The sequence below is a fragment of the Jaculus jaculus genome, chromosome 16 (genome assembly GCF_020740685.1).
Source record: "Jaculus jaculus isolate mJacJac1 chromosome 16, mJacJac1.mat.Y.cur, whole genome shotgun sequence".
NCBI classification, from domain to species: Eukaryota; Metazoa; Chordata; class Mammalia; order Rodentia; family Dipodidae; genus Jaculus; species Jaculus jaculus.
The window spans coordinates 12,080,535-12,107,296 of NC_059117.1; the positions used below are offsets into that span (position 1 = coordinate 12,080,535).

The 26,762-nt window shown below is 49.3% G+C and overlaps 1 protein-coding gene across 1 annotated transcript in view; it reads left to right on the forward strand.

Moving 5' to 3' along the window:
* Positions 1 to 26,762, forward strand: part of Tns3 (tensin 3) — a 249,025-nt gene that overhangs the window by 111,514 nt on the left and 110,749 nt on the right. The window contains exons 4-9 of the mRNA XM_045136218.1: positions 9,040 to 9,092; positions 10,734 to 10,905; positions 13,335 to 13,385; positions 16,645 to 16,767; positions 22,045 to 22,109; positions 26,489 to 26,572. Of these exons, the coding sequence (XP_044992153.1) occupies positions 9,040 to 9,092; positions 10,734 to 10,905; positions 13,335 to 13,385; positions 16,645 to 16,767; positions 22,045 to 22,109; positions 26,489 to 26,572 (548 nt within the window). The remainder of the gene's footprint in view (positions 1 to 9,039; positions 9,093 to 10,733; positions 10,906 to 13,334; positions 13,386 to 16,644; positions 16,768 to 22,044; positions 22,110 to 26,488; positions 26,573 to 26,762) is intronic.

Genomic DNA, 26,762 nt, shown 5'->3' on the forward strand with positions numbered 1-26,762 from the left:
GGGAACAGCACAGAGTGAAGGCCATCTGAGCAGCTGCTTCTGGAAAGAAAGGCAGCCCCATGGCCCCAACCCAGCACAGGCAGTTTGGGGTGCTTGGCTGCCTCCCCAGGCTGGCCTCCTGTCCCTCTATAGCCAGGTGTCCCTGGTCCACCCTCACCCCCAGCTGCTTTCTAAGAAGTTTATTCTCTGCAAGGAGAGAGTGGTTCATCATACTGTCGTGTAAATGCTCTGTCTTTCCTGGACAGCGCAGGCTCTCTGCTCGCCAGCCATTCCCTACCCTGACATTCCATATGTTAAAACCAGACAGACCTTCTTGCCAGTGGGAAGGATTCTGGGAATAGTGGATTACAAATAATCGTCAGTGCAACCTCAGCAAGACATTCTCGGAGTTGAGCTCAGCGACAAGCTGAGCTACGGGGTTGGGCGTACTCCCTCTGGCTCTTCCGGCCGTCACTGCCCTTGTTTAAACATGGGGGTGAAAAATAATCAAGGTGGTCAAATCTGATGATTTACTGCTGATCTGTTCATCCTAGAAGGGAAAATTAAGTCTTACTGCTGTGGGACTTCTGAAAACGACTCATTCTCTCTGAGGTTTACTCCCCACGCAGTCATGGCCGCACTGCAGTGGCCGAGTCTGCCTCAACTTACCACACCTGGGGGGAGAGGCATCTCGGAACTCAGCACCTGCCGGGCACCCACGTAAAATTATCAGAACTGTAGCTCATGTTTAGTTACCAGCTTTGCTGCTTAGTGGTGCTCTGTACCCATTGGCAGGTGCTGTGCAAGCCCTTTCTGCTTCCTTATTTCATCTGCCGAGAAGGCTCTGTCTCCACAATGCATGAGGAAGTTGAGTCCCACAGGCCGAGCGGCTGGTCAGGCAGTGAAGTTGGCTTCAGGCAGCCCTGTTATCCTAAGGGCCTGGACACCACGAGGCAGGGCGTCCGCTGGGTGTTGTGGCTTTTCCCAAGGGCATCCCATAGTTGCTGCCCTTGCCAGGGAGGCAGAGCAGCCAGTGCAGAGGGGGTGACAGTCCTGCCAGTGACTGTCCTCAGCCCTAGGCCCAATGCAGCGCTTTGTGCTCTATGTACCTGCCCCACAGCCAGCTTCCTGGTGCCTTTGGACATTGTTCCTGGTGTTCCAGTCTGCAGAACTGTGGGCCTCTCCAGTTATACATGCTGAACGGACTGCTGGGGACATGCTGAGGTCCGCTGACAGGAGTGCTAGTGTTTGGAGCACTCAGGCCTGGTGACACGGGAGTGCTGGTGTTTGCTGCACTCAGAGCTGGTGACATTGGAGTGGTGGTGTTTGCTGCACTCAGAGCTGGTGACATTGGAGTGCTGGTGTTTGCTGCACTCAGAGCTGGTGACATTGGAGTGCTGGTGTTTGGAGCACTCAGAGCTGGTGACATTGGAGTGCTGGTGTTTGGAGCACTCAGAGCTGGTGTCACGGGCAGCAAGAGATGACATAGATGGTGACAACAGTGTTAGCTACTATGTAAGGGCTGCGTGCGCTCTGGCACTCTTGAGACCCTCACGTCAGGCTGAACTGAGGTAGCTTGTGTGTGCCTAGTGGGAAGCTAACGCATACAGTGTGGGTGCACTGGACAGTGATGGTTCCTGTCCTAGGTGGAGTAGGTGTCGTCATGCTATTTAGCATGTAGATTTAAAACTAACAAGTTGCTTGTATCTGGAATTTTCTTTTTTTCTTCTTTCTTTCTTTCCTTCTTTCTTTCTTTCTTTCTTTCTTTCTTTCTTTCTTTCTTTCTTTCTTTTTTTTTGAGGTAGGGTCTCACTCTAGCCCAGGCTGACCTGGAATTCATTATGTAGTCTCAGGCTGGCCTTGAACTCAGTGATCCTCCTACCTCTGCCTCCCAAGTGCTGGGATTAAAGGCATGTGGCACCCAGCTTGTATCTGGAATTTTCTATGTATTTTCACACCATTGGGTATCTGCAGGTAATTGAAGTCACAGCAAAAAAAAAAAAAAAAAAAAAAAAACCTGCGAAGAAGGGAGGGGCACTGGGTGTGGGTGCCTGTTCTGCAAAATGAAGGGAATAAGTTGTGCCGTCTTTTTGCCATTTATAGTTTTAGGTGATCGTGTCCCATGAGCTATTGACTAAACCTTGTCCCTTAAAAAAAAAAACAAAACTAAAACAAAGCATCAGTATTGAAACTGGGCATCCCGTTGAGGAAACGGATTCAGCAGTGTAGAACGTTTGAGTGGACATACGTTTCCGAAGCCCTGTCAGCTGGTCTATGCTGTGTGGCTTCGACCGCCAGAGCCCGGTGCTGACGGATGTTCCGTGCTTTTGTGCCGTCAGGGATCCTGCCTCTCCTGCTGGCAGAGGGTCCAGTTGAGAGCTGGCCAAGCTCGACTCTACACTTGCATTTGCCAGAAACTGATCAGTAACTTCCTGCAGGACGGGAGGCAGTGGGCACTGCAGATATGTGCAGCACAAAGCCAGGGACAGCCGCAACTGTGTGTGCCGGACAGCGTGACCTTGCCCACAAGGGAGATGGAGCCCCTTGTTCCGGTCCACAGGTGGACCAAGGGAAGCTCGGAGGTACCCTTCCCAGATTCCACAACTGACAGGCTGAAGGTGCATAGTCACACTCAGGGCTTCTGAATGCCAAATGCAACCAGTGCCCTGTGACGTTGACTTGTCAAAATCATCAAAAAGACAAAGATAAAAATAAAACAAGTCTCGTGGTAGACGGTGGGCTCTTTGGTGACCAGCCTGCCTGTCTGGCTGTGTGCGTTCTGTGAAGTCCACCTTCCAGAGGGCTGTTCTGTGGCGTCTTCCTTCCAGAGGGGTGCGTCAGGGAGTAGGCAGGGCTGCAGGACGGGGCACCCTGGGCGGCCTGAGACCTCACTGTGGAGAGAATGAAGTTCTCCGTGCTCCTGCAGTCTCAGCTCAGTGGAGGCTGTGGGCTCTCGTTGAGCATGCGCAGCCCGAGCACATCCTCAGGGCCAGCGGGTGACCGGCATGGTGTTTAGGGGCTGTCCCGAGATGAAGATGGCCGTGGAAGCGTTCTGCGGCAGCTGTCCTCTGGGGCCTTTCCCGTGATCGTTTTACTCCCAGCAGCGCCTCCCCCCCCCCAGGACCTGCGCTCTCGTGGCCCTGTCACACTCCACGCGAGGGGCTTGCTTCTCTCCAGCTCTGCACCCAAAGATGAAAGTCACACCCCATGCTGCCTTCTTCCTGAAAAGAAGCTGCCCTCGAGGTGGAAAACATGTTCTCTTTGTCACTCTGGGGTGTCGGGCCCACCTGCCGGTCTCGTTAATGAGGCACGGCAGGGCAGGAAGGGCCAGCGGAGGGGCACTGCAGACCGCCATGCACGGACTGTGAACAGGGAGTTAAGTGTCACACTGCAGCATGGTGTGCTGTGTGGCACCCTGTGAACAGCAGACTTTCCACAGGCCCTGCATGGATCCCTAACACCGTGTGAGGCAGGGATGTGACCAGGGATATGGCCTTGCAAGGCTAACTACTGAGCTGCAGAGAGACACACCCGGCTGTCAGTACACGGTGGCCAAGCCTGCACTTGGGCCTGGATCGTCTCCTGTGGAACCTGCGGGGTCTAGTTTGATCGCCCACAGGGTGTCTCTGCTGTCATGCTGCCCAGTCTGTGTATCTCTTTCCTACGTGGCACATGGGCAGTGCGCACAGCATCCTGGGATCTGTGTCTTGACACATGGAGGCCACTGTCCTCTCTCATAACCTTCTGCTGCAAATTGCTAACCTATTTCTACATTTGTTCCAAGTAATACAAAATAACATCCCTTAGCAAGAGAAATGGTTACAAATAATTATTAATTTTCAAATTTAGTTATGTCTCAGACTGACTTTTCTCTTTTTTTAATTTAATGATTTTGGTTTTATTTGTTTATTTATTAGAGACAGAGAGAGGGAGAGAGAGTCTGGGAATGGGTGTGCCAGGGCCTCCAGCCACTGCAGACGAACTCTAGATACATGCACCACCATGTACATCTGGCTTATGTGGGAAACCGGAGAATCGAACTGGGGTCCTTAGGCTTCGCAGGCATGCGCCTTAACTGCTAAGCCATCTCTCCAACCCTCTCTCTATATATATTTTTAATTATTTATTTAATTTACTTACTTGAGATAGAGAGAGAAAAAGCAAAAGTGGGAATGGGTGCTCCAGGGCCTCTAGCCACTGCAAACAAGCTCTAGACAGCTGTGCCACCTTGTGCATCTGGCTTACATAGGACCTGGAGAATCGAACTTGGATCCTTAGGCTTTGCAGACAAGCGCCTTAACCACTAAGCCATCTCTCCAGCCCTCCTCTTTCTATGTTATTCACAGGCTTGTGGGTTCCTGGGCTAGCCCAACCTCATGTGCTTGCCCTCCAGCTGTTTTCAGAAGGGAGTAGAGGCCAGGGTGGCTGGGGACATCCAGGGTGCAGGGCTAGCTGGCCACAGGGCCAGGATGAGCGCCAGGCCCCGTGTGGGACGTGATGGTATAAATGGGGCGGCCTTGGCCCACGCACCTTTCTCAGCCTGGACCTGCATGGATCCTGTTTTGCCTGTCTGTTGTCCTTCCTGTCTTTGCACCTGTGGAGATTGAAAGCAGTGATAAGTACCTGCCAACAGGGACACGGGTGACGGGAGGCTGGCAGGGACACTCTTGCCTGGCATTTCCTCCATGATGCAAAAAGCCCAGTGTGTCCCTCTCTTAGGAGCTCCTCCAGGGAGGGCTCAGCTCAGGTCACTTCTAACGTGGGTTCGGGATCAGCCTACCCCAGAAAGCTTCCGAGGCATGAGCAGCAGCCAGGGAAAGCCATGTCTGCACACACACATCAGCAGAACCGCGGTCTCCCGGAGTGCCACAGCTTCTGGGTGTAGTTACAGTCATTGACTCCTTGTGTCTTGAGCTGGCATGGGGTTGGTGGGTGCTGATGAGGATCACACATGCCTGCAAGGTAGCCAGTCCTAGATTGAACCCCATGGAGGGAGGCAAATGCCCAACACATGTTGGACTGGGGGCTGTGATGTAGGAGGGCGTTGATCTTTTGGTGACCCCCAGAGGACAGCCCTGAAGTGTGCTGGGTCTCCCCTGCAAGTGAGGGGAGACATAAAAGAAGCTGGCTGGGCTGGGTGTGGTGGCGCATGCCTTTAATCCCAACACTCAGGAGGCAGAGGTGGGAGGATTGCCATGAGTTCGAGTCCACCCTGAGACTACATAGTGAATCCCAGGTCAGCCTGGACTGGAGTGAAACCCTACCTTGAAAAACCAAAAAAAAAAAAAAAAAAAAAAAAATTAAACAAAGAAGCTGGCTGGGAAGGCCATTGTGTCTGCCTGCCCCTCCCTTCAGACAGAGGGAAGGAAGGTGTTCCTTGGGGCATTTTGGAAAGTTGGAGGTGGGAAGCACTTTATGGGAAGCCTGAGTTGGTCAACATTTTAGGGAGGCAGCTCTGTGCTGCCCAACCCAAGTCTAGCTTTGCCTGCTTGAGGGAGGGGCCCCCCGTGGGGATGGTGCAGAGAATAATTTCTTCCTGTTGGTCTTGATCTTGGAAATTAGATAGTTCCTGATTTGAAAAAATTGGCAGTGATTACAATGTGCAGGATTTTAGATTGAGAGGAGAGTTACTGTGTCAAGGAGTATTCACTGGCTTCAACGACGCTGAAGCAGTTTTACAGTGAGTCACAGTCTTGTAGCCTAGCAAGACCAGGATGATATTTATTGGGCAAACCAATTAATTGTCCCAGTGCACCTCCATTCAAGAGTACACTCTCACCGAGACTAAGAGAGTGATACCCCTGAGCCATCTGTGCGTGCAAGAATGTGTGAGCTGATGTGTGAGTATTGGATGTGAGTGCATGATGAACCCATGGTTCCTGACTTGGGATGGTTGGACTTTTGAACTTGGAGGATCTTCCCGGGCCACCATCCTTTCTCTAGGTAATAGGGCAGTGGCAGTCAGCTCTATCCGATCACGTGGTCACAAGGGAACCCAGCAGATCCCCCTCCTGCACCTGTCAGGAGGTGGTCAGTTGGGTGAGAGGTAACCCCCCCAGCTCTCATGCTCCTCAGATGCATTTCCACGTCAGCACGTCCCTTGCGGTCACCTTCGTGTAGCTGGCTCAAAACACACAACCAACCGAAAGCAGCTCATGGGAGGAGAGGATTCGTTCTGATTCACAGTCTCAAGGGGAGGCTTCACGATGGCAGGGGAAAGCATGGCATGAGCAGAGGCTGGGCATCACCTCTGCCACAGCCGGCAGAAAACAGAACCCGGAGAGTGAACCAACGAACACTGGCAAGTAGGGCGTTAATAAACTTCAAGGTCGACGCGATGCCTAGAAAAACTTACCTTCTCTGGACCTCCCAAACGGCTGTCAGCTGGGAGCCAAGTATTCAGAACACACCAGTTTCTGGGGGACATGTGATTCAGATCACCACACCATCGTGGCGTCCGCAGAGCTGCGCGGTTTTCTAATTCATTTGAATCACATTGAAAATCTCCTACCACAGTGTGTGCCTTCCACAGTTTATGTACATGCTGGCACAGGGCCCCTTCACCCTCTTGCCTCTCTCTTAACGTGCATTTCGACACTAATGGCTCCTGTGTCTCCCCGCTAGATGCCTGTTGTGTCAGTCACAATGTCCTCTGCAAGGCAGTCTCACCTTACATTTCAGCAGCACTTGGGCGGAACTATTTTGAGGTTTCTATATTTGTCTTCTCATAGACAAATAAAAATAAAATCTTGTTTTGAGTTCATCTAGTCTGAACCCTGAAGTGTTCCAGGTCCCAGCTTCTGGGGGCTGTCAGGACCCTCCTGTTGCAGTAGGGGTTGGGAGGTAAGGAGGACAGGACCCAGAGCAGAGGGACTGGCCAGGGGTGTGCAGCTGGGGCCATGGCCATCTGGGGCCAGGCAAAGCTCTAGTCCATGACAGGAAGCAAGTGTGGTGGTTAATATTCATGGTCAACTTGACAGGTTCTAGAATCAAGTCTTTTCATAGCCAAAACTTGCTGGTGTGTACGTGAGGGTGTTTCTAGAATTGTGGTGGGATGAACCACCCTGAATGTGGGTGGCACCATTCCATGGGTTGGGGTCCAGCGCTGAATCAAGAGGAGAAAGGGGACGGAGCAGAACGTTCATCTCCCTCTCTCTCCCTCTCTCTCTCACGCATGCGCATGCACACAAACACACACCTTCGTCACTGCTGACACAATGTGATCAGTTACCTCACACTGCAGCCACCATGCCTTCCCCACTGTGACAGACCATATCCACTCTCCAACTGTGAGCCAGAACAAATCCTTTTTAAAGTTGTCCTCCTCAGGTATTTGATTGCAACCTCAAGGAAAGTGACTAATACAGCCTGTCCTCTCTGGGGGGGTGGGGGGGGGCAGCGGGGTGAACTCTGGCCCTGTCATTTGGAAAGGGAGAGGGACCAAGGAGAGGAGCAGCTGGTTTTTGTCAGGGAGAAGGAGCCGGGGAGTGTGGCCATACGAACACTCTGGCATCTTGCTGCCCAACACGGCATGGATTCTGGCTTGTGCTTGACAGGCAGTGCGATACTGTGTGTAGTTTCAGGGTCCCTGTGAGGCTTTGTGTTGGGTGATTTCAGGGAAACAGGTCTTGTTGATCCCTGGACTACTTGGGCCATCTATTTTCTATCCATTCATGAGACACCAGGTCCAAGTGTCCTTTGAGCGCAGGTGGAAGTTCATAGGTCTCTGCTTCTGAAGCGGGCTTGCTGACCCCTTGGTACGGTGTCACCCAGTGCCATCTGGCACGGGGCAGGAGGACACTTGGAATTCCACGGACAGAGATGGCTGGGCCTTTTCTCCCACCTCTGCTCTCTCTCTCTCTCTCTCTCTCTCTCTCTCTGTTTTTGTTTTTGTTTTACAAGGTAGGGTCTCCCTCTAACTCAGGTTGACCTGGAATTCACTATATCGTCTCAGGATGGTCTCGAACTCACAGGGATCCTCCTACCTCTCTGCCTCCTGAGTGCTGGGATGAAAGGCATGCACCACCATGCCTGGATTTTCTTTTTTTTTTAATTTTTTTAAATATTTTATTTTTATTTACTCATTTGAGAGAGACAGAGTCAGACAGAGGAAGAGAGAGAGAGAGAAAGAGAGAGAATGGGTATGCCAGGGACTCCAGCCACTGCAAATGAATTCCAGACACATGTGCCATCTTGTGTGTCTACCTTACGTGGGTCCTGGAGAATCAAACCTAGGTCCTTTGGCTTTACAGGCAAGTTCCTAAACCACTAAGCTATCTCTCTAGCCCCATTCTTTTTTACTTTTAAATTTATTTTTATTCATTTGAGAGAGCGAGAGAAAAAGAGGCAGATAGAGAGAGTTGACATGCCAGGGCCTTCAGCCACTGCAGACAAACACCAGATGCATGTGCCACTTTGTGCATCTGGCTTACGTGGGTCCTGGGGAATTGAACCTGGGTCCTTTGGCTCTGTAGGCAAGCGCCTTAACCACTAAGCCATGTCTCCAGCCTTCTGCTGTCTTTAATGTGACCTGTTTCTCTGTGAGCTCCGGCCTCACTTTTGAGGCTTGCACATTTGCTGACAGCAGCTCCTGAAGTAGTCTGCACGCAGTGTTGGTGGCTCACGCAAGTACCCTTGGCTGTAAACCATAGGTACAACCTGAAGCTGCCTTTCCTCTTGAGTAGCTGTGTACAGAGTAGATCGGCCGAGAATCGGTGCTACAAGTGAGGTTTATGATGGCATTCTCCCTGATGTTAGCGGGGTGCCTCCCCGGAGACACAGCAAAGCCTTTTATGTATGCCGAGGTTGTGGTTGCCCTGCCTCGAGGAGCCTTGCCTGCTGCTCCTTCATGGACCCGGGTCACGACAGGGTGCACACCTTCCCAGGTGATAAGGCAGGCCTGGGTGACAGTGTTTGCTCACCATTGATGATTAAATTGTGGGGCAGCTGTCTTTGTTCTTTCCTGTGGCAGCGGTTGGTGGCGACACAGCAGGGTGGCATAAATGCCACGTGGGCTGGCATGGAAGGAAACTTAAATCATTGCTGTCTTGTTACTTGCAGGACCCAGGGAGCTCCACGCCATCTGCTTCTCTTTGCTGGAATAAGTCTCTGTGGTGAGTGTCCCTGTGGGAAATGCGTTCCTGTGGTTCTGACCATGGGTTGGATAGAGTGGGTCTCCAGGGAGGAGACCAGGCATCCTGGCATTTGTTTTGTTTTTCAAGGTAGGGTCTCTCAGTAGCCCAGGTTGACCAGGAATTCACATATAATCTCAGACTGGCCTCAAACTCATAGCAATCCTCCTACCTCAGCTTCCCAGGTGCTGGGATTAAAGGCGTGTGCCACCACACCCAGCTTGCGTAGTAATCTTAAGGTCTATTTTGGGTACCCTGGAGATTGAGCTTACAGTCTGGTGCATGACAGGCAAGCACCACCCCGCCCCCCAGCCTTGTTTTTCTGTTTTAAGAATTAATCATTGGAGGTAATACTCATGTCTTATATTCACTTTGGAATTGGTACTCTAACATCAGAAGCCTGGATTGTGGAAGCAGTTGTCCTCTTTCAGTAATGAAGTTGTGAGGTCTGACTGTACGACTGGCTGGTGAGGAATGGGTTCGTGTGCACTGAAGGGAGAGCCCCTGCAGCAGGGCCTCTGGGGGTCAACCTCCGCCCGTCCGCACACTAGAACCTTGGGGAGGGGTGCTCCTTTGTGGATTGTGGTGGTTGTAGGAGGATGCATACTTTTGGATTAGTGTTTAAAATGCTCAGCTATTTTGAAAACTAGTCAAAACTCTCATGACCAAGTTTGATGAAAGAGAGAAGAAAGAAATCCTGGGAAATATTTTAACAAGTCAACTGTAGGAAGAAATCCTGGGAAATATTTAAACAAATCAGCTGCTGGAAGCACATTTATCATATCGGATATTTGGTGTTACTGTTTCTATTTTTTAGATATGATGGCATCGTATAAAGTTTCATAAGATCATCTGGAAATCTGTTAGAGTTTGTTTTTTTTTTTAATGAAATAATATCCAAGATTGCTTGAAAGCAGTTGAAGAAATTACTGGGGGTGTTAATGGGCAAAAGCTGGCTGGGAACTGGTAATCTTGAAGTGGGATGATAGGCACCTAGACATTTGCCATTTTCTCTGATTTTTGAATTTTTCCAAAAGACAGAGACAGAGACACACATAAAATTCAAGTAGGAAAGAAGAACCCCCACTTTCAACCTGCAGCTGTTGAAATTGCCCCCTAGCTCACCAGCTCTCCAGGGTTGGGTCCAGCTCCATCCCTGGACTCCATGGGGCCCGCAGGACCTGTCCTGTTCAGCCTCTTCCCAGTGACCTTCTTCTTCGAAGGCTACATGGAGATGGGCTGGGAGGGGCCTTCCTGCTGCTGGCATCTGTGTCCCCTGCCTACACCATCCTTACTGTGGGAGATGTGCTTCCTCCAGCCTGCCTCAGCTGACCCTGATGCTCTGCAGCGGTCACAGTGACTTCTGCAAGGCATCTGGCCGGCCTCCCCGCGTGTCTCTGTGCTTCCTGCCCCGGCCGCAGCACGGCGCCGGCTGCTTCTCTGCGCATTCCCAGTACTGGCTGGTGGTTTGTGTGGACACGGTCATGCTCTCCATGAGACCCTGCGCTCCCCTCCAGCGAGTGGAGGACGGTGTAGAAATGCCTGCAGCAGGTTCTCCTCATAAACGCTAGAGGGGAAGGGCATCTTCTCCCAGTTTGCTGACTGTCTCCTGTCCTCCCGTAGGCCGGAGGTGCCCAGCCCCACGATGGAGAACAGCCATGAGCTGGATCTCACCTACATCACGGAGCGCATCATTGCGGTGTCCTTCCCTGCCGGCTGCTCCGAGGAGTCCTACGTACGCGACCTGCAGGCGGTCACACGCATGCTCAAGTCCAAGCACGGGGACAACTACCTGGTGAGTGGGCCGGGCTCCCTGTAGCCACTGCCTGGCGTCACGGCGCAGGGGTCTCTGGGTACAGGCTGTGTGGTGGGTGTCGGGGCGGCAGACACTCGCGTGTCCTGTTGGGTTGTCTCTGTCCACAGTGAGCATGGCATCTCAGTGAGTCTGGCTCTTTGTGCTGCAGAGGATTCCCAGACTGGTGCCTGGTGACCTCCCTGGCATCAGAAAGCACCCCTTCCCGCCTTTTGTTGCGTGACTAGAGCTATTATGTTAGGGCGGCAGTAGAAGAATAGCTTGTAACCCTCCTTTCCCTCTGATCAGCCCTGTTTTCTTCCCAGGGCTGTTATCCTCAAGGAGCCTCTTTTCTAGCAGTTGTAATAACTGCTAGGATTACATTACACTTCCTAACACCTTCTCTCTTCCTGCCGCCTTATCTACAGAAAGCTAATCTTACCTAAGCCAACAAGGAGGCTATTGTCACCCTTATCACCCTGTGACTAGACTTGGGCTCAGTGGGGACCCATGGCAGAATGGGGCATTGACCCTGTCCACTTTCAAAGCAGCCTGCCCAGCCTTTGGTTTCCAAGCGACTTCTCTGTAGTGTTACACTGGAGTCTCCCAACACCTCCACTGAGGGTTCCGACCCCTCCTCTGCCCGAGGCCTGGCCTGCTCCTGGGGGATCAGTGGTGTCCTAATCCCAAGATACACTTCTCAGGTGGGCTCCCCTCCAGAGCTGCGTCTGTTCTTATACAGGGAGGGGACTTCTCTAAGACCTTACTTCCTTCTTGGGAAGCCTTGTCACCAAATCCTCACCCCTACCCCAGCCATCCTCCCCAAAGAGACTGCTGAGAGCCTGAGGGTTGGGGCTGCTGGTTGGACCTGGACTCCATTCTGCCCATTCATTTGTGTGGCTCTGTCAGAGACCCCACACACTGGCTACACAGGCATCTCTTAATTGTTATGTGATAAGGATCCTTTTTTAAAATATTTTTCTTTATTTATTTATTTGAGAGAGAGAGAGAGGAAGGGAGAGGGAGATAGAATGGGCATGCCAGGGCCTCTAGCTGCTGCAAACAAACTCCAAATGGATTCACCACCTTGTGCGTCTGGCTTACGTAGGTCCTGGGGAGACCAAACCTGGGTCCTTTGGCTTTGCCGGCAAGTGCCTTAACCGCTAAACTATTCCTCCAACCTTCCCCCCCACCTTTTTAAAAAAGTCTAAAGAAAGATTCCGATGTATTTAAGGTCCTTTGAAAGGACCAAAGGACATACTCATCTTTTTTTTTTTTCCCACTCCCATATTCCTGCAACAGAAATGGAAACAAAAGAGTCCCTGAACCCACAAGCCACTCATGGAAGATGCGCATATTAGCACATCTTGTGAGGCAGTAGTGTCCTGGGCCACAAGGAAGGAGCAGGCTGACACTGAGTGGGCTCAGGGTTAGCTGTGGCCACCTATGAAAGAGTCATTCATCATGTAAGGGCACAGGTGGCCTCCTTTGCTCTGGGAGGGACACTGTCCACTTCTCTCAGGCCAGTTTGGGTAGCCTTATGTTCCCTTGTTGCTGGAGTGCTCTTGTAGTATTTTGCTGAACTTGAATATTTAGCAAGATCCCATAGACTGCTGTCGTTTCTTGGTGACCTTGGTGGGGGAGGCTGTGTGCACATCCTGAGCTCAGTTCTCGCCATACCTGGGCTCCCACGTGGAAGAGTGACTGCCCCTCCTTCCCCTTGCCCTTCCCGGAGCAAGCCTGGGAAGAGCTGTGCCCTAGACATATGTGTGTACACATCCTGTGAATTAGAATATTTTGTAGCCAATAGGATTTTTTAATGTATTTATTTATTTGTTTTAAGTTTTATTTATCTGAAAGAGAGAGAGAAAGAAAAAATGGGCACGCCATGGCCTCCAGCCTCTGCAACCGAACTCCACATGCATGAGCCCTGTGGTACATATGGCTTATGTGGGTCCTGGGGAATTGAACCAGTGTCCTTTGGTTTTGCAGACAAGCATCTTAACTGCTAAACCTTTTCCTCCAGCCCACCAATAGGATTTTTTTTTTTTTAATTTCTCACGGTAGGGTCTCACTCTAGCTTAGGCTGATCTGGAATTCACTAGGTAGCCTCGGGGTAGCCTCAAACTCACAGCGATCCTCCTACCTCTGCCTCCCAAGTGCTGGGATTAAAGGCGTGCGCCACCACGCCCAGCACCAATAGGATTTTTAAAAAGGTGAAAAGTAACTTGCATGCTTTGTCCCTAGTTAATAAACGTGGAGCACAGGATGTACGTAGGATTTAGGGTGCCATCCTTACCCTGCTTACTTTGTTTCTGTTCTGTAGCTACAGTTCTTGAGCCCTGGCAGCAACTCCGTGTGAAGCACTACGGTGCTTTCTCTTTTGTTTCCGGGTCCATGATGTGTCTAAAAATCTTCTCTCCCCTCTGCAGGTACTAAACCTTTCAGAAAAGAGATACGACCTTGCAAAGCTTAACCCGAAGGTATGAAGTTTCTGTCTTTCTGTTCTGACTTAAAAAAAAAAAGTATTTATTTATTTATTTTTTATTTTTTTGGTTTTTTGAAGTAGGGTCTCACTGTAGCCCAGGCTGACCTGGAAATCACTATGGAGTCTCAGGGTGGCCTCGAACTCACGGCAATCCTCCCACCTCTGCCTCCCCAGTGCTGGGATTAAAGGCATGCACCACCACGCCCGGCTTAATGTTCTGGCTTTTGTAAAATGGAAGCAGCATTTGTTCTGCTTCTTGTAAGCCCATGGTTATGTTTTAATTTAAAGTATAGATTCATAGGAAATTGCAAACCTAATTCATAGAGATCCATATGCCCCTTACCATGTCTTCTTTAGTGGCAGCAACTTGTAAAATGAAAGAATTATTAAAAAGTTGAAATTCAACATATTCAAAAGATAAAACTTGTTTGAGTGCCAGTATGGCACCATAAGTGGAAAAAATGCCACTTCTTGGAAACTTTGTTTTATATACAAAATTATTGAAAATACCATGTAAAATTACCTTTAGGCTACAAGTATATGATACATAAGCTTCAGAGTTGGGTCTCATCCCAAAAATATCTTAGCTAGGCGCGGTGGTGCACAGCTTTAATCCCAGCATGTGGAAGGATAAGGTAGGGTGATCTCTGTGAGTTTTAGGCCAGTCTGTGGCTACAGAGTGAGTTCCAGAACAGCCTTGGCTAGAGTGAGACCCTACCTTAAAGAAACAAAGAAAATACTACTGTGCACACCCAACTGTGCCCAAATCTAAAGCACCCAAAATTCAAACATTTTGGATGACACTCAACTTAGACTAAAATACCAATGCCAGGAAAGTAACCTCCCTAAAGCCCACAGATTTCAATCACATGTCAGTAGCTTACATACGCAAGAGCGCTTGTGTACTTTCCTGCTACTTTAGCTATCACAACCAAGGGACAGAACCTTCCATCACTGTGACAATGTCTCTCATTTCCTGACACCTCTTCATAATTCTGTCCCCCCTTCCGTGATTCCATTCAATAGCAAAATTTAGTGAAAAATAAAAAAATTAGAAGACTGTGTGTGTATATAATGGGTGTGTGTGTGTACACACTGTATGTTGGAAAGTTTTGCATCCATAAGAGTATGAAAATCCAGGTTGCACATCCCTCCAGAAATTCACGATACAGAATGTTCAAACATCTGAAACTGAGCACAGGATGTTTAGGAAGTCTTCAGATTTTGGTGCATTGCAGATTTGGTGTTTACAGATTGTAGATACTTGACCGCTAGTTTCTGTAAATATTCAAAAAAAAATTTTTTTAACTTTTCATTGACAATCTCTGAACATAGTGTACCTTGCCCATAATCCCCCCTCACCACCTTCCTTTGTCCCACCTCCTATCTCCCTCCATGAACTCCTAACTAGTCCCTCTTCTATTTATTTATTTAGACCTCATAGTATTTTTTTTTAATTTTTTTATTTTATTTGTTTGAGAGCGATAGACACAGAGAGAAAGACAGATAGAGGGAGAGAGAGAGAGAATGGGCGCGCCAGGGCTTCCAGCCTCTGCAAACGAACTCCAGACGCGTGCGCCCCCTTGTGCATCTGGCTAACGTGGGATCTGGGGAACCGAGCCTCGAACCGGGGTCCTTAGGCTTCACAGGCAAGCGCTTAACCGCTAAGCCATCTCTCCAGCCCTAGACCTCATAGTATTTTTGTGTCATATTATTTTTCGTGTCATTATTTTTTGCCCATTTTGTGTCTAAAGCATTCCTGTTCAACCTTTGGCTCTTACATTCTTTCTACTCCGTCTTCCACAAATGCTCTCTGAGCCTCGGAGGGTATAATAGAGATGTCTTATTTAGTGCTAAACACTCCATTGCCATTTGTTTTCAGCACTTTGCTGAGTTTTGAGTCACCCTGTTGGTCACCATCATCTGAAAAAGAAAGCTTCTCTAACCAAAAGTGAAGGTAGCATTAATACATGGGCATAAACAAAAATATTTAGAGTGCAGCTTAGTGGCCAGGATATATCCATTTAGCCAAACAACAGATGTAATTTCCCCACCTAGGGATTATGACCTTACTAGTCATGGGCTTTTGGTTAGGTTTTCAGTGCCAGGCAGGAATTCCCTTCCAGGGAGTAGGCCTACCTCAAGTCCAATCAGAGAGCAGGTGGTTTCCCCCATGACAGCTATTCCACCATTGCACCAGTTGGGCACATCTTGCCTAGCTGGCCAGCTACGTAGCTTACAGGGTTAGCGCTATTGATGACTTTTCTCCTCCCAGCATGGTGCATAGAACTTTCCAGCATATTGACAGCTGGTAAACATGGAGGAGGTTTCCAGCTCAGCCCCAGCTCTATTTCTCAGTGACCTGCAGCCCAAGCATGTGGAGTCTTCAGCAGCAGGGTCTCACCATATAGTTTTGGTGGGGAACTAAGAGCCTTGGCAATAGCCTATATTGTTTTGGGAGGCATCAAGGGTCTCTCTGACCAACAATTCACTGGGAGGTATCCCACCCCTGTCAGTATTCAAAATTGAATAAGGGGTCTTCAACCTGCTAGTTAACAAAAGCATACTATAGAATTTATATGTGATAGTGTCGCGGCTATGCTGGGCACATGGAGCCATGGAACTGTCATGGCGCCTGCTTCGTCAGTTGTACACACCTTCCAACACTTTCATGCTGTGATAGAGCTCTGCTTTGCCTTCCCCTTAAGACAATGCCAGAAAAGCAGCAGCCCTGTGTGGATCTGCTAAGAATGGTTGCAAACTTTGGCTCTTGGGCACAGCAGCCTTCTTCAGTGACTTTCGGCAAACTAGCATTCAGGTTTGAGGACGTTTCCTCTTTGTATTTGGAGGAGCTCTGTCCCTCAAGTGTTGTCTCCATAGCATGGGAGAAATTAGGCTAGCTGTATCTGCCAGACTTGCTTTTGAGCTGGAGTGGAAGACGATTGGCGGAGCGTGGGTCCTATACTGCTGTTACAGATCTTGGAGGTCTCTGGTCCTTCCCCAGTCAGTTCTGCACCATTAGTGCCTGTGAAAGGCCTCTCTTGACATCTCTCCAGCTATAAAAGAACAAATCCCTGGAAGAGGAGTAGGTAGGATCTGGCCATAAGGTTCATTCCATTTTCAGAAGACGGCTGCAGAGCATCTGCTGTGACACCCGAGTGAATTATATGAATCAGTGAAAGAAGCCATCATGAGATTACCTGAGAAGGGTTGGGCAATTGAAACTGAGGCAGCTAGCTCTTCTCTCTTTGCAGATCATGGACGTGGGCTGGCCGGAGCTGCACGCCCCGCCCCTTGACAAGATGTGTACTATTTGCAAGGTCCAGGAGTCCTGGCTGAACAGCGACCCTCAGCACGTGGTCGTCATCCACTGCAGGGTGAGTACTCCTGCACTCGTGGGCTCTGGGACCAGCTAGGCTGCTGGCATTTGAGGTATGAGGTGGATGGAGATCAGTGCCAGTCACAGGTGTAAGCCGATGCTACCATGCCAAGTGTAGCTGCTGCGACGTGGGGTTTACTGTTAAGTTTTCCTGCTAACCCTTAAAGAATGAGCAAAAAGAGTCCCTAAGCCTGCAGAGTTTGGTTTTAGAGTTCACAGGACTAATGGTTCTGCTGTTGCTAGACTTTTCAAAGCCATTCACCCTCCATTCCACTCTACTCATTTACTCATTCTTTTTTATTATTATTATTGTTGTTTGTTTGTTTTTCGAGGTAGAGTCTTGGTGTAGCTCAGGCTGACCTGGAATTCATTAAGCCTCAGGCTGGCCTCCAACTCATGGCAATCCTCCTACCTCTACCTTCCCAGTGCTGGGATTAAAGGCATGCAACCGCCATGCCCAGCCATTTCAATTTTTAAAAATATTTTATTTATTTGAGAGAGATAGAGAGAGAGAGAAAGAATGGGCACACTAGGGTCTATAGCCACTGCAAACAAACTCCAGATGCATTTGCCACCTTGTGCATCAAACCTGGGTCCCTAGGCTTTGCAAACAAACATCTTAAAATGCTAAGCCATCTCTCCGGCTCCCATTTCAAAATTTTTAACGAAATTGAAATGACTTATACAATATGATTTGAAACATATAGACTCCTCATGATGAAATTAACATCTAGAAATGTTTGAAACACCTCCATTCCCCAAGTAGTTTGGGGCTTTCCACAGTGGAGCCACCAGGAGCTCATTGAAACTTTGCCTGCATGGTGTGCCCATTGCTTAAGCCACTTTTTTGTTTTTAAAGGCCAAGTCTCACTCTAGCCTAGGCTGACCTGAAACTCAAGACACTATCCTGGGCTAGCTGGCCTTGAAATCACAGCAATCCTCCTACCTCAGTCTCCTTACTACTGAAATTAAAAGTGTGAGCCACCACTCTTGGCTTCTAAGCCACTTTTGAAGTACCCAGAAAACATGCCATGAGGGCTAAGTTCTCAATTCCAGTTTGAAATTGCTGCTGTCTGTGTTGTCTAAGGCTCACCATCACCATGGCTGAGGGGCAAAGTCTGCCTGCTGCGCAGAGTACACATTCTTCCATCCATAACAGGAATCACTAAGAGAGCTAAGCCTGGCCTGGGCAAGAGCAGAGTGTGGCCATTCTCCTGCTTGCTACCAAGGGGTGTGCTTTGTGGATATAGTTAACTTCCTGCCACTCAGCCCCCTTCATCTCCCCCCCCCCCGTCCCACTGTCGACTGAGCTGAATAAGCTGCACTTTTTGGGGATTTCCTACATATTGCACCCCTTGTTTGGGAGTCTGCTGCAGCAAAGCCTATGGCTTCTATTAAAGTCAGAGCAGAACTGTGCAAGCCCAAAAGATTGTCACCTGCTTTAAAAGACCAAAGCCGTGAGCAAGCCGATTCTGCCTACTACTACTTTTTTTTTTTTTTTAATTAAATAAGCCATGAGCCAGGAGATGTGCTGAGGGAGAAGTCATGCCCTGCTGGGTTCAAAGCTTCACACGTGCACATCCGTAGCTGTTCCCACTCACGCCGAGACAGCTCCTTGCACCACGACCTGAAGCATCTACATGTAGGCTTCATACCAGAGTATTGGCGTCTTTGGGTGCTTGGTACAATTCCACCCTGAAGGCGCACGTGGCACTGGGCTCTTCTCTGACGGGCTCCTCAGTCTGGTCGAAGTCCGCGTGCTTGGAGCTGCCGGGGGCATGGGCGCCTCTAAGACTTGACTCATCTTGTCCAGTGTGCAGCTCCCTGCTCTGCACTTGGCCTTGTGTCTCTGCTGTTGCCTGTGGCATCTCCTTTTGCATTTCTGTTTATTTTTTAATTGCTTATTTATTTATTAGAGGAAGAGACAGAGAGAGGGAGGGAGGGAAGGAGAGAGGGAGAAAGAGAATGGGCACACCAGGGCCTCCAGCCACAGCAAATGAACTCCAGATGCAGGTGCCACCTTGTGCATCTGGCTCATGTGGGTACTGGGGAGTCGAACCTGGGTCCTTAGGCTTCGCGGGCAAGCACCTTAACCACTAAGCCATCCCTCCAGTCCTGTTTTCATTCTTCTTAGTCTAGATGATGAAGGTTTCCTTATTTTGTTTACCTTTTTAAAAACAACAGTGTTTTTGTTGATCTTTTCTACTTTTCTGAGCCCTGTTTACCTGATCTGATCTTTATTATTTCCATCCTTCTGTTAACTTCAGGTGCATTGTGTGCTTTTGCTAGTTCCCTGAAGTGTAAAGTGAGGTTCTCAGGTATTTGTGACCTCTTGTCTTTTACATGTTGGTGTTTATTGCTGCAATTTTTCCTATAAGAGCTGATTTTGCTGTGTCCCTTACATTTAGCATGCTGTGTCTTAATTTTTGTATGGCTCAAGTCCTTGTTTGATTGGATTGTTGTTCAAGCATGTTGTCTCCCACATGTTTGGGAATTGTCTAGGGCTCCTTCTGCCTCGTATTTATAATTTCCTACCATAGTGGCCAGAAAACACACTTGATATTTCAACCTGCTTAAGTCTGTTGAGGGTTACTTTGTGGTCCCACACACACTCTCCATTGGAGAAGACATTCTTAGAGCCACCAAGAAACACGCATGGTCTGCTGCTGTTGAGTGGCATGTTCTGCCCATGTCTGATGGGTTCATTTGGTCCAGAAGGTAGTTCAGTTCTGAAGTTAAACTTCCTGTGTGGCTTTCTGTCTGGAAACCTGTCTCATTGAGAGTGGAATGTCAGGGTCTCCTCTGTTACTCTAATACTGTCTATCTCTCCTCTAATCTGGAAAAGTGGTATTTCAGGCTGGAGAAATGGCTTAGTGGTTAAGGTTCCTGCCTGCAAAGCCAAAGGACTCAGGTTCAATTTCCCAGGACCCACATAAGCCAGATGCACAAGGAGGTGCATGCATCTAGAGTTCACTTGCAGTGGCTGGAAGCCCTAGTACACCCATTCATTCTCTCTCTGAAAGTAAATAAATACATATTTTTAAAAATGGCAGTATCAGCAGGAAAGGCCAGCAGGTGCAGGCATAGTTTTGGTTGAGGTGGTATTTGCGTGTAGGTGAACATTTGTTTGTTGGGGGAGCGGAGGGGTTGGTGTGTGCGAGCTGACTCCCCTGGGCCACAGCGTGTAGGGGGAGGTGAGAGTTCACCTTCGGGTGCTAGCCCTCACATCCCCTTGTTTTCTGCATGTGGGATCTGAAGAGCTGAATTCATGTGTTCACACTTGCATGGCAAGCACTTTGTTGTCCTCCAAGCCTTCTCCCAAACCCAAGTTAACTGTTTGCAAGGCAAATATGCTTTTATGCAAGAAACATTTGGCTTTATATACAATGACTGCTAGGGTTCATGTCTTCATTAACATCTGTTAAGCATGCCCTTACCTTTTAAAGCCCAGAGGGATCATATATGATGGTTGACTTATGAGAATTTGATTTGAATTTACTCATCCATTTGCTTTCAAGAATAGAGTTAGCAGGTTAGGGATGCAGCTCAGTGGCAGAGCACTTGCTGAGCATGCACGTGGGCTAGTGCCTTAGAACATACAATCAGGGCTGGAGAGCTGGGTTAGTGGTCAAGGCATTTGCCTGTGAAGCCTGAGGACCCAGGTTTGACTCCCCATAATCCATGAAAGCCAGATGCACAAGGTGGTGCGTGTGTCTAAAGTTCCATTGCAGGGGCTGGAGGTCCTGCCTGCCAATTCTCTCTCTGTCATAAAAACATACAATTATACTTACTGATCAGTAGAGGTCCTGGCCGCCAATTCTCTCTCTCATAAAAACATACAATTATACTTACTGATCAGTAGAGGTCCTGGCCGCCAATTCTCTCTCTCATAAAAACATACAATTATACTTACTGATCAGTAGAGATCCTGGCCGCCAATTCTTTCTCCCTCATAAAAACATACAAGCCAGGCGTGGTGGCGCACGCCTTTCACCCCAGCACTGGGGAGGCAGAGGTAGGAGGATCACCGTGAGTTCGAGGCCACCCTGAGACTCCATAGTGAATTCCAGGTCAGCCTGAGCTAGAGTGGGACCCTACCTCAAAAAAACAAAAAACAAAAAAAAACATACAATTATCGTTACTGATCAGCAGCCTCGTTTGGTTGGTTCTTATGTGGTTCTGTAGGTCAGGGTTTGGTTTTTCAGACTCTGCCGGCCATGTGGTCTTGCCGAGCCCTGCACCCAGGCTCCCGTGGCACTGGCTCAGCTGTGTGGGAGGTGCCGCCTCATGCTCACACTCATGCTGACTCTCAGACTGACGTGATTTTTCACATGCCTCAGAATTAAATTGAAAAAAAAAATTTTTTCTGCATGGCTTGAAAAGGTAAAATAGGGGGCTAGAGAGAGATGGCTTAGTGGTTATGGCACTTGCTTTCAAAGCCAAAGGACCTCAGTTTGATTCCCCAGTATCCACATAAGCCAGATGTACAAGGGGGCGCATGCATCTGGAGTTCATTTGCAGATGCTGGAAACCCGGTGTGCCCATTTTCTCTCTCTATCTCCCTCTCTCACTCTGCCTCTTTCCCTCTCTCAAATAACTACAAATAAAATATTTCTTTTTAAAAGGGAAAATAATTCCTAGCTTACAGATTGCAGGAAAAGAGGTGGTGGGCAGAGCCAGTTTGTAGGCTATGATTTGCTGGCCCCTGTTAGTAGGTGCTAGAGTACGTTCTAGAAGGCACAGTTCAGTCTGGTTCTGGGTGTAGGTGGCCGGTCCTGAAGCTTCCCCCAGTGATGATGGCTGTGTGTATCTGTGGTTGTAGTTGCATTGATTTTTCCCAGCAGCTGCCCGAGACGGGGCCCTCTGTGTGTAGGAGGTGGGCCTGGGTGGGGGTGCCCCAGCGTTTGGTGGAACACTGGTGTGGGGTGCCACCAGCTCACTAGAATCCGCGTTCTTACCTTGTGAGCTGTGTGCACAGTGCTCTCACCACCAGCTCCTGAGAAGGCGCTCCCTCCTGCCTCCCGTGGGGAAATAAGTCCTGCTAATGGCTGCAGTTCCCAGCCTCATGGGGAGGGGCGAGTGGCTGCCGTGTGGAAATGCCCTCTGGGGCTTCCACAGTTCATACCTGCTCTTGCTGGAGTCCCTTTGTGTGGTGCTGGAGCCTTCGGAATGAGGAAGCCGAAGGGTTAGTGCAAGCTCTCTGGCTTGTTTCTGTGGCATTGCGCCTCCACTGTGGGATTCTAGAACATGCTGACCCCTCTTTGGTCTCCTGCAGGGTGGGAAAGGCCGCATCGGAGTGGTCATCTCATCGTACATGCACTTCACCAGCGTCTCGGCCAGGTACGGTGCGCGTGGGGGCTTGCTGCCTGAGGGTTTGGAAGCTGACGCCCCAGGGTGGGGAGGGTGCTGCTGGGAGTCCTTCTGATCACGCCTCACCCTCTAGTGCCGAAACGGGGTGCAGCTAAAGCCCAGCGACCAGAGGAGGGTGAAAAGGGCATGTTCCTACGGGGGTCTTTCTGTGTGATTAATGTTGAAAAGTTCCACAGAGACAGGTCAGCTAAGTGAACCCAGCTATTCTCTAGTGAAAGGAAGACAGGTAAATGTGGTCATAATTTAAAAAAAAAAAGTCCTCCCTAGATTCATTCACACCTTGTAAATATGATGGTGATAGCCACAACTTTTTCATAGTATAGGAAATCTGCTGAACATTTTTCTGTCCCCAAATCATCCCAGGCAACCCATGAGGCAGTTATTATCATTCCCTTTGTACAGCCTGTAAGATTTTGAGCAAATTGCGTGTGACTTCATGTCCTTGTGTGAGAAGCCCAGTGTGGGTCAGTCTTAGAAACTGGAACAATAAATAATTGTGGGGATTTTTGAGAAACTCCTGAGATTCTCCTCAGCTGGGCACAATAGACAGCATAAGGTCCCCGGGGCTTCTGTGCTGGGCCAGCTCTCTAGGCTGTGAGCAATTTGTGTACCCCACTGTGCTTTGGGGTCTCCATTAAGGCCAAAATTCAGCTTAGAAAATCTTCTTGGGCTGTGGTGAAGCTAAGTACAGCCTACTTCAGGTAAGGCCCTGGGTGCTGCCCCTGCACTTAAGAGAAAAGGTCGTGGGGGTGTGACAGCCCCCGTCCGTGGCCACTTCCTCCCCAGGAAGCAGAAGCCTAGTCCTGTCAGCCAATGAACCTTTTCCTTTGCAGCGTGAAAGAGCGAAATTTGACTTTTGGAATGTTTTCTCTGGAAACAAATTTTGAGGCTGCTGACTGCCAGGGAGGAAACCTGATTCCAGAGTGAAAATCAGAGCCCCTCAGGGTGAAATAAGCATTGTGCCTGTGCCAGGCATGTCCAGATTCCAGCTCATATCAGCCCTCAGTCATGCCAAAGGAATTTGGTTCGAGACCACACTTAGCTCTGCTGGTTCTGAGCTGAGCCCACCCGAGCGGAGCTGTCTGCCGCAGTGCAGTTCTGCTGGGAGCAATGTCCCCTCACTGCTGAGTCACAGAGCGGAGCCTTGTTCATTTAAAGCACTTTCCCAGCCCCTGCAACCCTCTCTCTGAGGACTGAGCACATGTCCCAGCTTCCTGACACTCACTGAGTGTCTTCCTGTCCTCACCTGGGTGGTGGGAATTGCAGGTGGACCTATGGAGGGCTCAGCATAGCATTGGTATTCACGTTTAGTATCAGTACTCGTGTTTCGTGTCAGTGCTCACGTTTTGTGTCAGTGCTCATGTTTCATCAGTGCTCACGTTTCATCAGTGCTCACGTTTCATCAGTGCTCACGTTTCGTGTCACTGCTCACGTTTTGTGTCAGTGCTCACGTTTTGTGTCACTGCTCACGTTTCGTGTCACTGCTCACATTTCGTGTCAGTGCTCACGTTTCATCAGTGCTCACGTTTCGTGTCAGTGCTCACGTTTCGTGTCAGTGCTCACGTCTCATGAGTGCTCACGTTTCGTGTCACTGCTCACATTTCGTGTCAGTGCTCACGTTTCATCAGTGCTCACGTTTCGTGTCAGTGCTCACGTCTCATGAGTGCTCACGTTTCGTGTCAGTGCTCACGTTTCGTGTCAGTGCTCACGTTTCGTGTCAGTGCTCACGTTTCATCAGTGCTCACGTTTCGTGTCAGTGCTCACGTTTCGTGTCAGTGCTCACGTCTCATGAGTGCTCACGTTTCGTGTCAGTGCTCACGTTTCGTGTCAGTGCTCACGTTTCGTGTCAGTGCTCACGTTTCATCAGTGCTCACGTTTCGTGTCAGTGCTCACGTTTCATCAGTGCTCACGTTTCGTGTCAGTGCTCACGTTTCGTGTCAGTGCTCACGTTTCGTGTCACTGCTCACGTTTTGTGTCAGTGCTCACGTTTTGTGTCAGTGCTCACGTTTCATCAGTGCTCACGTTTCATCAGTGCTCACGTTTCGTGTCAGTGCTCACGTTTCATCAGTGCTCACGTTTCGTGTCACTGCTCACGTTTCATCAGTGCTCACGTTTCGTGTCACTGCTCACGTTTCATGTCAGTGCTCACGTTTCATCAGTGCTCACGTTTCGTGTCAGTGCTCACGTTTTGTGTCAGTGCTCACGTTTCATCAGTGCTCACGTTTCGTGTCAGTGCTCACGTTTCGTGTCAGGGCTCACGTTTCATCAGTGCTCACGTTTCATCAGTGCTCACGTTTCGTGTCACTGCTCACGTTTTGTGTCAGTGCTCACGTTTCGTGTCAGTGCTCACGTTTCGTGTCACTGCTCACGTTTCGTGTCAGTGCTCACGTTTCGTGTCAGTGCTCACGTTTCGTGTCAGTGCTCACGTTTCGTGTCAGTGCTCACGTTTTGTGTCAGTGCTCACGTTTCGTGTCAGTGCTCACGTTTTGTGTCACTGCTCACGTTTCGTGTCAGTGCTCACGTTTTGTGTCACTGCTCACGTTTTGTGTCAGTGCTCACGTTTCATCAGTGCTCACGTTTCGTGTCAGTGCTCACGTTTCATCAGTGCTCACGTTTCATCAGCACTCACGTTTCATCAGCACTCACGTTTCATCAGCACTCACGTTTCATCAGCACTCACGTTTCATCAGCACTCACGTTTCGTGTCACTGCTCACAATTTCTGTCAGTACCCATGTTCAAGCAGCCACTGCTGCTGCTGTGGAGCAGGAGTAACTGTGAAGTGCTCTCCAGTAAGGGGCTGGACAGCTGCAGTTTCTGTCGCCTGCTATTCTAAATTAACTCCACCCAGCCTATCTTCCAGGCACCCTTCTGGTTGTCCAGCTCTGCATTCCAAAAATACAGTGCCATGTATGTAAGCATTGTTGGTTTGGTTTTATCTTTCTAATCAAGCTGCCTCTATTTTTCTTTGGAATCTGGATTGTTTCTGATTATTAGGTATCCCCCCCCCCCCCCCGCAGCATACCAAGTTGAATGTGTGTGTTTGATACTTTCCACATTATTCCTCTTTAGGTCATATTCATAGGGAGCAGCTGTTGAAGGCTTTAATCACAAACCACATGCAGCTGAAAACAGACTTTAAGTCCCAGAGTGAAAACACTATGTCAGCACCACAAAAACAAGGAGTTCCAAAGACAAAGCCAGAGCTAATCTTAGCCTATTAATAACAAACGTCCCTACTGCCCATGGGTATTCTCAGCATTTAAGTAAATAAGTAAATTCCAGAAAAGGGAAGCATGAAAGTCATATGTTGAGAATGTAACTACGTGCTTCAACTTAAAAGATGTGCAGTGTTTTGTGCACATCTGACCGCAGCCTCACCAGCCAAGCCCCTTACAAGCAATGCGTTAGCCATTGGTCAGCACTCAGTGAAAGCTAATCACATTAAACTTGATTTTGAATATTTTCGTTCGTCTTCCTGATCCCTGCATATTTGAGTCTTTGTCATGCCCACAGCTCCTGGGTGTGGCGTTTTCTACATGGCACACACGCCCCCCAGGTGGAGGGCTCACGTTTCTATCAGAGTTTGAAAAAGCTTGTGGCCCAGACGTGTCTGTGTAGTTAAGTCTCACTGCAGTCTTGTTCCACATGCTGAAGTCACGCCAAAACACCTAGAAGTGTCCCGCAGGGACAATCCCAGGAGGCTGTATTGAGTATGGGCATGGCAGAGGGAAAGTTGAAGGTCAGACATGCTGTTGGAAAGCACCTGTGTCCTCTATGGACTCAGCATAGAAGCAACTGTGTGACCCTGAAGCTTCACACACCTCTCCAACCACCGAGGCCATTCTGTCCCCAGCTTCCTCATATATCTCTCCAACCACCCAGGCTACCGTGTCCTCAACCTCCACAGCATTCCTGGAAGTGACTCACTGAAGTAATGGGATGCACACTATGGTCATATTCCGGGCTTGCTTCCTGCCTCCACATGGTCTCTGGCTCATCTCAGAACAGTTGCCACCTGTCTGCAAAGGACCCTCAGCCATGTCCTTTCCTGCTGTGCCAAGCAGCGGCACATCTAGTGTCATGCCCTTAGAGGAGGATCAGCTACTGCAGGTCGGAGCTCAGACCCCCAGACATGGCTCCTGCACTGAACTGAATGGAGTCCTGCAGGGAAATGTTGGGTTGTTTGTGGACAGATAAAACTTCCGGAAGAAACTGGTGATTCTGACAAACGCAGGGCATGTGTCCCATCCTTGAGAGGGATGGAGACGCCCCTCAATTGTGGTTTATTCTCTCCATCCTCCCCTCTCCCCCCGCCTCCCCCCACCCTGTCTCTGTCTCCTTCCTTAGTGCTGACCAGGCCCTGGACAGATTTGCAATGAAGAAGTTTTATGATGACAAAGTTTCAGCTCTAATGCAGCCTTCCCAGAAGCGGTACGTATCTATCCTTGCAGCCAAAAGGAAAAGACAAGTGTGATTATTTTTTTTAAACGTTTAAACAAATGAAGACAGCAGAGGCATGTCCTCTGACCTCTGTGCATTGCCTTTAGATCTTACTTAAGAATATTGGTATGCGGGGGTAGAGGGGGTTGTTGTCCAAAGGTAAGGTCTTGAACCAGCCCCC